The 13,595-nt window shown below is 38.0% G+C and overlaps 2 protein-coding genes across 2 annotated transcripts in view; both read right to left on the bottom strand.

Moving 5' to 3' along the window:
- Nucleotides 1-1,543: 1,543 nt before the first annotated feature.
- espn (espin) overlaps nucleotides 1,544-13,595 on the bottom strand; it is a 41,319-nt gene continuing 29,267 nt past the window's right edge. Inside the window, exons 12-14 of the mRNA XM_072367515.1 lie at nucleotides 6,161-6,240; nucleotides 4,794-4,805; nucleotides 1,544-3,710 (exon numbers count right to left, since the gene is read on the bottom strand). Of these exons, the coding sequence (XP_072223616.1) occupies nucleotides 3,563-3,710; nucleotides 4,794-4,805; nucleotides 6,161-6,240 (240 nt within the window). The 3' untranslated portion in view covers nucleotides 1,544-3,562. The remainder of the gene's footprint in view (nucleotides 3,711-4,793; nucleotides 4,806-6,160; nucleotides 6,241-13,595) is intronic.
- LOC140271194 (espin-like protein) lies at nucleotides 10,068-12,143 on the bottom strand. The gene has a single exon (XM_072366307.1). It carries the CDS (start codon nucleotides 12,141-12,143, stop codon nucleotides 10,068-10,070), a length of 2,076 nt encoding a protein of 691 aa, XP_072222408.1.

The raw sequence follows: 13,595 nt of genomic DNA, 5'->3' as shown, positions 1-13,595 counted from the left end.
CAGTTTCGATTAAAGCAGGCCCACAGAAAGCACATTCGCTCAAATAAACAGCTTCACACTCATGCTCGACGACCCTCCCTGTGATGTTGTAGTCTGTGGACGCTGAAAAACTCCAGTAGATTACAATTGTTGCATTTTAAGGATTAGGCGACTTTGAATTTAATGCAGTTGCAGACTTTTTGCAAATACACGCGGTTAACTCTTCGTCATTTGTCAACATGGACAGTATGTTTTTAATTTGTTTGTGGATATCTTACCTGGCTGGTAAAACGGTTATCTGGCACTCCCTGGTGGTCAATATGCGACACTACACCCTTCACTGACCAGACTAAAATCCAAACATGAAACGATCTACATTTTCAAAATACCACACAAATTTGGTCATGTCATTGTAAGACCTATTTGAGAAAATAATACAATTAGCATTGAAACAAATGATAGTGCGGGAATAATTTAGATTAGCACTTTTTATAGATCTTTTTTATTTAGTATTTTTGCTTAAACAGCCTTGAAGGCTCTGTTGTCATTGCATACATTTTAGTTGTAATCGCTGAATGGATTTTTCTGTTAGTTGACACAAATTTCTTTCCAAAATGGTATACCCCCCCAGTGGAGATTTATCTTATCAAGACTGTGAAACGTTGAAAACTTATATTTTTGTGGGCAAAGACAAACTTTTTAAGGAGAAAGCACATCAGGTGTTTTCTTTTGTCAAACACCGGCACTCCACAATCAACAGTGGATTTTTCCCTTTTTTCTCAAATATGCTGCCAATATTGATGCTATTACTTTTTAACAAGTTTAACGACTTTTTGAGTATGACTCCAGAAAACAATAAAATAAAATGTCTCCTATTGAAAGAATTAATAAATAACAAATAAATAATAGAATATGAAGCTAAATGAAACAGTGGCTAAATATAGTAAAGGAAAACACAAAATAACAAAAACTTGCTGTGTTAATAATGTGGAACTGGAGATCCAACAAATACATATTTCATTGAATGAATTAATGCAGTTACCTCTAAAATGTTATTCTTGTGGTCAAAATAAGCTGCTTAGTCAATGTTTACTTTAAAATGACCAAACAATAAATCACTTTATAAAGCATCTCAAGCTATTATTAGTTTCACTAGTATGAATAATATTGTTTTTAATATGTAGATTAAGTGTTATTCAAATAAGTATGAGCACATTTGCATGTGTATGTGACAAGGTGCCGTATTGGATTTTGTATTTGGATGTTTTTGGGCGACTGTCGAAGTTTTTTTTTTTCTTTTTTCTTTTTTGTCACCTCAACAGATGGCGCAGTAACATTAAATACAAATTAACTTTAACGGGACAGAAAAACACATCCGAGCACATGTTAAATGGTTAATAAATGGCCGGAAATAAAGTTTCGTGAAATATTTCATGAACAAAAACAAAATTATTCAGTTGAAATATTGGTATCGGCATCGTATTTCAAAGCTCAAAAATGCCTCCACAACTCAGTGTTAATATATTAATTGAGACTGAACACAAACACAACACAAACACATTATGGTGATCAAAGATTTATTCTTTTCATTTTTGACAGTCTGAAAATATAATTATACAGGATTAAGCCAACGTTCTATCCAAGCAAGGCTGACACAAAATGTAACATGGATATAATGAACAGACAAAATTTTGAGGGTGTCTATATACAGAGTATATATATATATATATATATATATACTAGAGTGTGTGTGTGTGTGTATATATAATTAAATGGCAATGACATTTACATCATTTTCAGTTTTAATATCATATGGCATCCGATGGAAAGTAAATCTGAATATTTCCAAATGATCAACCAGGCCCATATTATTCACGGAGACACAATGTGTCTGCTTGATATCTTATATCTGGTAAAATGTGCATCCAACATTACAGGAAGTACACAGAATATTTTACACCGTGTCAAAGGTGGAGAGCAAGAGTGTAAGGTTTACTCGTAAATGTCAGTGCACTGATTCATGCACTGGAAAATTTTAAATCCATCTCTGAATTTTCACCACACATTTGCCACATTTTCAGAATGAGCTCAAAACTGTTGAACCTATACTCCGACAACTTGTAAACCTGGAAATGGAAGGAGCACAGAAGTAGTGGTCGCAGCATCATCGTCAGTGTGGTATTTTGAGTTGGTTATGTTATGAAAAAGCAATCCCTCAGAATGTTTAATGCGATTTCTACGGTACAATTTTTGAAGCTTTGTTCTGATTTACGATCAAAGGTTTGACCAAAGACGGTTGAGGATTGAAAGTTGACATTACTAAAGAATAGCTGGCATCATCCGGGGAACAGCGCATTTCTATAACCCTGTCTGTGGAAGACAGAGAGAGTGTAACCAGAGCTGCTCATCAAAGATTTATCCTCCAGGTTAGTGGGACAGAGGACGGAACGGGACACAGAACAAACTCATGTCTTTTCTCGACTATTGCAATATTCAGAGCTCAGATTAGACGGCTGGTGTAAGACGAAGCTCTTCTGATGTGCATGTTTTTGTTACAGGCCATGCTCACAGAGAAATCTGGCAGGATTTGACTAATTTTGTGCCTCTTTCCTTTTCCTCATTTTACATTTTTCCTAATATCACACCACAACATGCTTGGTCCCCATTATGCAACACATGCACACAACATTTCACATTCATGATCACCCTAGCTTAACATTTAGGTCACATTTTGAGAAACTGCATTGAAATTTTAGAGCTTTTTCTCCAGTGATAAAATTCAATTTACAAATCTACATAATCTTTGCAGCATTTAAAAATAGAACATTTATCAATATTCCAAATCCACAAAAAAATTAAAACATGCCTAACTAAAGAAACTGAGGAGTTGGAGGTGTGTTATGATTTGCTTCACTAGAATTAAAACTGGCAGTGAAATGAAGCCTAGAAAGTGCTTCTATGAGCTTGATACAAAAATATCATGACTAAGACATGGTAAAGATGTGATACAACTAAGATACAAGAATGCAGTAGCTGCTTCATGATGGAACAAGCCTTTGCTGAGTACACTATTTGTATATGACACATATGGTGGAACTACTTCTCATTCATTGCGTAATGTTGATAGGACCATATAAATGCAACAACAGGATCACAAGCAACTTTTTTTTTAGAATCTATCACAAGCCTATCAAATCTACGTGAAATATCTCCTAGTGATTTGCAGGAAAGTAGATAGATGCTACGTGTGATCCTAATTCATAGCAAACAACTTAAAAGAGTCAGTGCATGTCAGAACTTTTGTGCTAAAAGACCAAGAGTTTGAGTCTATGAGACTTTCAGTGGGAGGTGGAGGATCATTCTGCTGTTTCACCCGAGCTGAGCCTCTGTGGACAGCAGAAACCACAGCGCGGGCCTGAGTTACTGGAGGCCGAAGAGTGACACAACAGAGTTTAGGGGAGACAAGCTCTTCCCCGTTGTCTGATGGACAGTGTGGGTTAGAGGATGAGGGAGGGAGATGCGTGAGGGTAAGTGTGCGAGGATGCAGAACACTGCGAGGCAGTGGACGGGGAGATGATCCAGTTCACTTTTTGGCTACATCACCTTTCTTCAGAATTATCTGCCGCTGCCAGGGGGCCAGTTTGGTCTCATCGTAGCCCATGGTCCGTAGTCTCTCCAGCTCCGTCTTTTCCTCTTTCTCCTTCGCCTGTTTGGCCTGCTGTTCTGCTTTTCTGTATCAATCCACAAAGAAAGGTTAAAGACAAAACAGTAATTAGCATTAAGCAGTGATCCTACACAATGTTTCCTTCAGGTTTCAGCATGCAGGTTAGTTTTTTTTTTTATACCCGATTCCCCAGGGTTTCACTTTCTTCCATAATAACACCTCATTGTGAAAAATGTGTGGAAATCAGCATCTCTGGTTTTAGACTTTCAAATTTTGTTGAAAATGCAACAAAAGGAAAATCACTGAAAATGCAGTGATTTCCTCTCATTCAGGTCCATATTATCCCAAAATATCTTTTGGTGGGGCTGAGTGCAAGCTCACAGTCAAGTTCCTTGCAATTAAAATGGCCATTTCTTTATGGATTTGTGGAGAGAATATTGCCATGTTATAAAAGGAAGGTCATTTTTGCCACATAGCTGTGAGTCTAGACAAAACATATTTTGTGTACCCTTAGTCGGGGAAATAATATGTCTGCACACACATTTGGACAATACAGTGAGTTTCTGTATTAATCTTCCTTGTTGATCTTTTTAATGCAAGAAACTGTCACTTGTCATAGCAGGTAAAGCACAGGTGGAACCAAGATAACTATGGCCAAGTTCCAACAAATATCACACCCTCTTGAGTGAAGGTGCAATGTTACCTTCAGGTTACACTTGATGAGTAGCATTATTTAGCTACTTACATTAAGTTCAAGTAAGTAACAGTTGTTGTTTGAAAAGAAAAACATACCCAGACAATCTCTTGCTCTTGTAATGTCAGCTGAATCAAGTCTTGTTGTGCTAGTTCAAGACAGGAATCTGAAGTGTCAACCGTGGTGCATTTGCAGTCATTCTACTAAGAATTTGTTGATATATCTGAGGTTTTCTCAGCAAACTGAGAAAGAAAATCTGAAATTTATTTAGTCCAAAGCAGATTTGATATTCATAACCCTTTAATGTAAATATTTTCTAAATCATGAAAGATTGATTGCACACAGTCATTGCCACCAGTCAAATACACAAAATTGTAAGCACTTGATTTGGTCTCTTTCTTTAGTCATTTATCCAGTATGTATTCATTACTGTGTGGAATAAGTTAATTATCTTACCTTTTTTGTTCCCTGTCACATCAGGAGATCGAAGGCACAAGAAGAAAAGGTGTAAATATCTTGTACAGCAACAGCAGTTATTCCACAATTTAGCCTTGGGATTAAATTAAAATATACATATACTGAACAACAAGTAGGGATAGTTTAACAACACAAAATCACAAAGATAGATAAAGACTTTTGCTTGAAATTGTACTTGAACCAAACTGTCTTGTGCTTCTTCAGATAATTATTAAAGTTTTACACCAACAACATATTGTCTGTTGGGAAAATGTGCATTTCATAAATCAGTTTTTACTTGAAGACCACTTGAAGCCAGTTTCCTTCATTAGCTGAATGGACAACAGCTTCTGTTTTGAGGGAGTCCCAAGTTTACAATCTCAGCAAGTCTGTGGCTAAATTAAAAAGAGTAAACCATACAGAGTTAGCTTGAATTACATTACAGGGTAGTATTCTTGAGGCAGATATTGTGTCTTTGAATATACCATGAGCATTGGTAGGGCTGTGCTACGTCAAGGATCAGAAATCTTATTCTGTGTCAAGCAGTGAATCTGTTTAGCAAAGCAGGTATTTTCTGTCATTGATAAGAGATGTTAGCAGAGCTGCACTGATTATCAGTACAAGAAAAACAATTAGTTTTATTACATAAAAGTTTTAAGAATCAGGAAAACTGTGCAGGAAGCATCCGTCTTCTATGAGTGTGTGACCCTGTACATGTGTGTCAACAGGTGCCAACCTGGATGGGTTAAAATTTCGAGTGTATGACATGTATGCATGACAATAAATCTGATCTTAATCTTAATCACGTTAAAACTGATGTTTTGTCACAGACAAATCTAAAACATGTTGTCCAGTTGAGAAACCCCTAATCCAAAATAGCTGTTGTTTTGTTTCTAAGGATCCAACAGTATTGGACATTTCTATGGATCTATCTGAGACTTTTTGGTGGTGTAATGGTGCAGGCAGAGTCTTAGAATATTTCTTCAATGACATTGTGTTTCCGTGCCGCAAAGAAGCACTGGTTAATCAAAAGGAGCAGAAAATGTTTGCTTCCATCACGATTCTGTATGTCTCTGTAGACTTGTACAGAGATACAAGGCATACTTGTATCACATTTAAGATTTAGTGGAAGCAGAGTTTGATCTGCAATGCTGCTGCATAAAAAGGCACATTCAAGTGCACATGAGAGTGAACGCTCACAAATTAACTGACCCAGAGTTCAAGAGAAGGAAAACTGCAAAATCTTATATAAACACCTGCAATCACAAGCAATAACATAAGCATAAGCATAATTTCAACCCTCGTATTCAGGACTAAAAGAAATGTGGTTCAAGGTAGGAGCAGACGTGCACTGCATCGTTACTCACCTCTCCTCATCCATTTTCTTCTTCATCATATCTCTTCTCCAGGCTGGCATTGATGCCAGGCGAGATGCCTCCTCTTCAGCCTGTAAGGAGACAAAGGGGCCCAAGGAGAGACAAGAGATGGGGACCCACACCAGTCAGTAAAGATTTTAACTGGGATTATAGCCCTCATTTCATCATTGGTTCTTCTTGATTCATTGGTCACAATAACTCCGCTAAATACTGGAGAAGCATCTTTTGAAAATGCATCTAAGGCCCTATGCCCACACAATGCACCTATGCCCACATATTTCACCTGCAGCACAACATCATGAACAGACTGTATAGCTAGATGATCAACATCAAGGGGGCCATTCGCCATCAATCCTGTCAGTCTTGTAGGAACCAGCTACACACTGATCATTGCATGTTGCGGAAACGGTTGGGTGATTTAGCCATTTATTCATTTAGCTTAGACATGAACATAACTTGCGTCAACAGCTCTAAAAAAACACAATCAAATCTATTACATTCGGTAGTGATATTGAAGTGTTTTGTGTTTTGTGTTATAGAGCTACTTAAACCTTTGCAACACGATATGCCCAGCCTTTTTGTTCATACTTATCTTCAAACATAAATTATAATACAAATAGATTTTACGTGAAAACTAAAGAGGCTACACAGTCAACATCATAAACTGTTCAAAGTGATGTATCAGTTTACAAAAGCAAACAGAGCTCAAAATATGTATTCGTCTTTCTTTTTGTTGGAAACAAACAAAGGCTTTTAAAAGCGCAGATCATTGTTTTACAGTTTGTTTACAGAGTGCACACACTGCAACCGGTCCTTTTTTCCTCTTTCAGTGTGTAACTGGAGGTGGAGCAGGAGAAGAGAAAGAGGGCAGCCATCTTGGATTTCTCATCTTTGCCTGAAATACATTATCTGTTTGCGTTCCTTTTACTGAAGGATTTCACTAGCTAACATGAGAGTCCAGGTAAGTTTATCTGGTTGATAAATTTTTAATGATTCCCTTGGGAATTTCAGCTCAAGAAAAAAAAAAGAAAAGATGTTCAAAGAAAAGAAAGAAAAAGCCAACAAAAAATAGCATCTGATAGAATTATATTTTCTTTTTTAATTTGTTGATGATTAAATCAAATGGTCAGATATGGACTGCACTAAGTCTGCTCACTGTAATTAAAAAAAAAGTTTATATGTAACAGGTATAACCATGGCAATGTTCATGTTAGCTTCATTTGACTAAAATGACATGAGTAACATGATTTACATTAATCACTAAGCCACAGCTGTGTTCAGTGGTGACACAGAGCAGCGAATCTCATTTCTAAGAATAGGAGCATGGTGCTATCATTGTATCTCTACTTTTCGAGGAGTAAAACAGCAACAGGTTTGTTGCTTTAAAACAGAACTCTCTGAAACAATATTCCAAAACAATTAATAAGGAAAGGCAAAAATTGGGAGATTCATTTATACAATTGGCAGCTAAACTGCATCAGATATGAATAAAAAAAAAGAAAAGAAAAAAAATTAAATCCAAGCCAATCAGTCTCCAATCTGATGGGGGTCTTAAATGTATTGTTTGTCTCACGTAATGCACCAATCAATTGGATGTATCTGTGTTAGTCAAAGTGGAAGCAGTGCATAAGTCTGGCAAGCATATGTTACCGTCCATGGACAAAAAAAAAAAGGAGGTATATAGTAGCTTCTCAAAATGCAATGACAAGATATTAAGTTTATGTGAAAAAATTCAGAGTGGGCATTGTTGTTGAGAGACAAGTTGAGCTTGATATCGACTAATAGATGAAGCAGATTCTCTAAACGTAACAATTTTAGATAAAATAAAAAAGAATTTGACCCTTTTTATGCTGCAGCACATTAATGTTCCTCATTGTCTGTATTTAGAGTTCACTTTTGATTGTGCAAGCAACACTGGAAAGCACTCCCATATTGTATGGCAGTACTGACAATAACACCACACATTTCTTACAGGGTTGTTCATATTATATGAATAAGACAAAAAAAAACAACAACACATAAACGGAAATCTATTTAGTAAAAGGCTCTCAGTTTACCAGCTGGCTGCTTCTTGTTTGAGCTGTGAGGTGATGAAGATTCGCTGTAACCTCCTTATGGCTCCTGTAAGCCACGGATAGCATGACAGCAGGAGGTACTAAGAGGGTTACCTGAAGGTAATCTTGATGCCACAGTATAGACACTATGAGAACAGCGTGGCAACCACAAGTGCTGCTGTGGAGGATTTCACATTCAAGAACTGTGTGTTTGATAAAAGCTTTTCATTAGTACTTATGTCTGCGTCGACATCATTTTTAAAAATCACATCTGCGTGAATATCAACGTTCTCAAAGTCATAGACACAATTTCTCCAATAATAGATTATCTTAGCCTGAGTTCTACACAGATAATTGAAATGTTAATCGATAGAGTTAATGTGTGGGAAAGGACTGCTGAAATTCTTTAATCCAAAAAGCGTCAACAAACTTTTATTTCTGACAACAATGTAGAAATCAAGCAATAAAGATAGACAAGTGAAATTATGGACATGAGCAACGTGTGTAACAAAACAGTGAAACAGTGAGTTTCATGAAATTAAGGTTTTTCTTAGAATATTTACCATACTCAGTCATTTTTGTCCTGAAACCTACACTGAAAGACACACATTGTATATAACAAATATACCATTGTATATGCAAACTGCTGAGTTCAGACACTGAAAAACAAAGAGTATTTGTGAACCAGTGAAAAGCTTTAAGACTTTGCCAACCAACTTAGTTTCTTTGTTTCCGAGTTATGTGCTGCAACAAGCAGCACATAAAATGATGAGTATCAAGAATCAGAGGTCGATCGATATTAAACTGTGTCCTTTATTTCTTGTGAATGTCTAAACGAGTACCCTTTGTTGTGAACTGAATCCCTTCAATTTCAGATATAGCTTTAAGACAAGACACAAAAACGCAGAACCAAAAGATCATAAGACATTCTTAGGATGAATAATCAATGTCCATGATCTGAACTGATATGCCTCCTAACAGGTTTGGTTGAGTTCACATGAACACATATTAAGTTGTGTAACTAAATGCTTGGAAAAAAAACTAATTCAACTAATCACTTCACAGCTAACTCACAAACCTCAGCACCCTTTCAGTTTAATACTAAAAGTTGTGACTGGAAGTGATGATTTGCAATTCTGTGGCTATGATGCATCTTTCAAACTTGCTTTGGACTTTTCTTTTCCTGCCATGTTGTCTTTTGATTAAATAATAAATGGCATGTTAAAGATTTCAACTGCATCTAATGAGCATCAATTCAAATGTGTCACAACCACTCAAACTTTTTTTTTGCTTGGTTCATGTCTAGTTGGTAAGTTAAAACTGCCATTAAAGAGAGGTGAAACTGAAGTTTTACTGTTATCTGATAATAACTGGAGATGGTGGGTTAATCACTGACACTATCAAAACATGAAATGTAGCCTGAAGTATCCACTATTATTGACCAATTATGCCTATTACAAAGAGAATTTAAATATTCACAAAGTCACATTACTTTTTATGGCAAATCTTGTCCTTTAAAAACTTTTTCCCAAAAGCAAAGTATCATGGCATCAATCAAACGTCACCCAAAAAGCTCTTGGTTAAAAACAATTCAAATTTAAAACTATTGTCACAAATTAATGTCCTTTTCTTTTTTTTACATAAAACAATTTCTCTCAATCTGTTAAAGCATATTGAAATAAAAAAGTTAGAACAGCTAAAAAGAAGCTCTGTGCTGTTTTCAAGTCCTTCAGGTGACACCAGATTGGCTTCCTCTTCCAGTATGTTCCACTGTGCAGGTTACCCTACCATACCCTGGTACAACTTTGGTTGTGGGTTTAGTTCTCGGTTAACCCACATTGCTGTTAGATATCAAAAAGCTCTGCTTCTTTTTCTTTCCAAAAAGCAAAGCTTCGATCAATGTATCTGATGATCTCCTCATTGCTGAACTCTTTTAACTCATAGATCACTTTAATTGAGTCCTCAGTGGGCTCATCTCTGGGTGGAGGTTTATCAACATTAGGTTCCTCTATGATTTGAACACCAACAGGTGGAACCTCTTTCTTTGGACCTGATTCTGAGCTTCCTGTTGTGTTCTGTAGTGTCTGAGCTTGTTGTCCACTTTCAGCTGTCAAGTTATGTAAGTGGTTCTGCTCTGAAATTGTCCCATTAGGAGCCACAGATGAAGTTGATGGCATCTGATCATTTAATTCCACATTCTCCTGAGTACCACCCTCCAATGACTCCTTTGAGGTTCTCAGTTCCACACAAAGGTCATTGTCAGATACACCGTCCTGGGGAGCAGCAGGTGATGGAGAAACATCTAACTTGGAATCTTGTGCTGGTGCAGTAGTTTGTCCCTTTGAAGGTGGGGGTGCAGGATGAGTAGGGGGCGGAGGAGGAGGATGAGAAGGTGGGGGAGGGAGTGATTCCTGCATTGGCATAATGGGTATGTCAGGAGACATGGAGCGGAGAGAAGCTGTCATCATACCTCCTGCATTATCAGAGTCTCCAAAATACTTGAGTTTTATGTCCTCAAAGCCATCCGCCCAATCTCGTTTCCCTCTCTCAATATCCTCCATGACCTCCTTGTGAAATTGTCTTATGACTTCCCATTTATGGGTGCCAAGACGATCAAACATCTCATAGCACAAGAGGTGGCGGAATTTCCGCTCGCTGCGAGACATGTTCATTTCCAATAGCTGGAAGTATCCAAGCATGAAGAGGTCAAGAGTTAGGCTTTCATAGCTCACAGGTGACCCATTGATGTGTGGCAAGAAGTGCTCTGGCCAATAGATCATCTGAGCGCGGCTCAGCCTGCGGATCTGCCGTGTGGGCACTTGGCTCATGATTGTCCTCCAGTGGCCAATCAGATTGCCCACTACCTGCTTTGACTTCATGAACAGGAGGAGTTTTTCATCTTCACTTTGCATCTCCCCACTAACTTGAGCATCAAACTGGTTATACTCCCTGTAATCCACATCCAAGTGATTCCCTCTCCTGCCTGTATATTTAGTTCGATAACATTCGGAGATGGTATACTTCCGCCAGTGTTCAAGGAACAGAAAAACAATTCTTTCTTTCCTCATTTCAATGCATTCCTGGACATAGCTGAGATCTGTCTGCACCTCCAAGCTTCTTGTCAGTTGGTCGTTATTTAAAATGGGGTCTGAAGAAAGAACCTGGTTGAACTGTTCAATGTTTGTTGGAGCCATTGCCTCAGAGGACACATACATCTGAGGAGCATGAGATGCGATGATAACTGGTTCTTCAACAAGTGGTACAACGGATTTCTCTGTTGAAGGTAAATGTCCGTTGGTATTGAAGTCAACGACTTTAGCAGAGGAGCAGGGAGCATCACCCTCACAAGCTGTCTCTGGACAATAATTAGACTCACTTACCACAGGGAGTGATCTTTTGCGTTTGTAAACCTTGTTAGCTTGGTTATCTGCAAAGTGAGACTGATTTTGTATTTCATAATTGGCCTTAAGGTTCTTGACCGAAACTCCACACTGCTTTATTTCGTTTTCCACGTCCTCTCTTGTCGAGAAGGACTGAGAGCGTCCAATAAATGCAGTGCCAACTGTTGCTGCAGGTTGAGAGTCGCCTGTGCTCATATTCCTTGCCTCTTCTTGAGAACATCCATGAAATATAAGATCCAAGATGTCTATCTCTTTACCTCCCAAGGTGGCTAGAAGAATTGCCATACTCCTGAGCAGGGTTGAGATCTTGCTGCACCAGGCTGGGAGATCCTCAGCTTGGCCATGTACCTGCTTTGGATTGACTGAGAAGTGTCCTTGACTGAGAGCAGCAGAAACTGGCAGGAGCTGGTGAAGCTCCCGCTCCAGTTTTTCCAGTTCCTTCTCAACTTCTGACACCTTATGCATGACCTGCAGGTTCTCAATTTGCCTCTCAATTCGGTTCAGGTCAGCCTCGGTCATCAGCTCCCCAAACGGGCCCAATATGGCATTGTGGATGTGAGAATAGTGCCATTCCTGAGGCTGGTAGTGTCCACTTGACGCAAACTAAATCAGAGGTCAAAGGAGACCAACAGGACAAGAAAAAGGGAGGGAGGGAGGAGGGATTCCTTCAGCACGAAGTTCCTGGTATGAACACACGCTTGAGTGCAAATCCATCCTAACACACAGGATTTACATGGATTTAGTGGTGCAATGGCACAGCCTCATTACAGGCACTAAACTCTCTACTGTAATTTAAAATCAAAGAGAACAGAGAATCCTTTGTCCTTTTTGAATTCACTGGCAAAGTCTACTCAGATTTTTATTGGTAAAAATAGACTATTGTTTCAAATGTTGCAACAGGCTTGTATTTGTATTTAGGCACTTGATGACCTCAGACCTTTCACGCCTACATTTACTCAAAACGTAAATTTTTCTGTCCCCATTTTTATGCGTCAGTGTTTGTGTTCTTTCTTAGTTTACAGTGACACTACACAAACACTGAAAAATCTAATTAAGTGTCTATATATTAATGTTTTTCCCCATCTTGCTGCATGCTCTGTGACCCAACTATGATGTAACACTACAACATAGTTTAACAGTATTAAAATCAGCTTTGGGTCTTGGCACCAGTGCAACAGAGACACTTCAGTCCTCATCCAACAATGGGGAGAAACCAATTTGGAAGTGCTGGAGAGTTAAAACTGCCAATATTGTCATTATTTTTTTCTGATAAAAAGGATTTGGTGTGGAGTTACCCTTTAAGAGATTATGATCTGCTTGCAAACCGCTCCCTTTGGAAAGACAAGAACAACAAACAGCAATTTGATGACATAAGATTCTTTGATTTTTAAATTACACAGCACTCATATTTTATTTGCAGTACTATGGAGCTGTTAAAATGCTATTCAAATGTTTTTTTCATTATTGTGCCTTTTTTTTTTAAGTGTCTTTATCATCTACACTGAACTGTAGTGTGAATGGGCCCAGCATCACACCACTGAATCTGCATGTAAGAACTTGGAGGCACAAAACTCCATCATCAAACACCAGCCAACACTATGAATTGTTTAGTCAAGTGTGTTAATGCTGTGATGGACGTCGTAGCCAAGTCTTCAACTCAATGCACTCCAAAAGGCTGCTTAACGAAGTCTATGAATATGAAGATAGAAGCATGCACAGAAATACCAACAAAAGCCAAGAAACACTTTCATAAATATTGAGCACATGAGGAAAGTTAGAGCAAGTAAGGCTCAATTCCATTTAATAAAAAGCTTTTCATTAGTAGTTTACAGTGATGTTTTATTACTAAAATACCTTATGTTGTCCTTAGTTCAAAACTTTTAGGCTTTCTAACTGTTAGGGGTTTTAATGCTGCCACTACATACCAAAATATTAAACACCAAATGTCAGCATCCCCAGAGGAGAAGAGAA

The sequence above is a fragment of the Leuresthes tenuis genome, unplaced genomic scaffold (assembly GCF_036924035.1).
Source record: "Leuresthes tenuis unplaced genomic scaffold, fLeuTen1.0.hap1 SCAF_16, whole genome shotgun sequence".
In the NCBI taxonomy this organism is placed as follows: Eukaryota; Metazoa; Chordata; class Actinopteri; order Atheriniformes; family Atherinopsidae; genus Leuresthes; species Leuresthes tenuis.
This window is presented reverse-complemented; position numbering and strand designations above follow the sequence as displayed.

Excerpts from the sequence above, each read along its gene's own strand:
- LOC140271194 (XM_072366307.1), bottom strand. The coding sequence starts at position 12,143 with ATGACCGAGGCTGACCTGAACCGAATTGAGAGGCAAATTGAGAACCTG.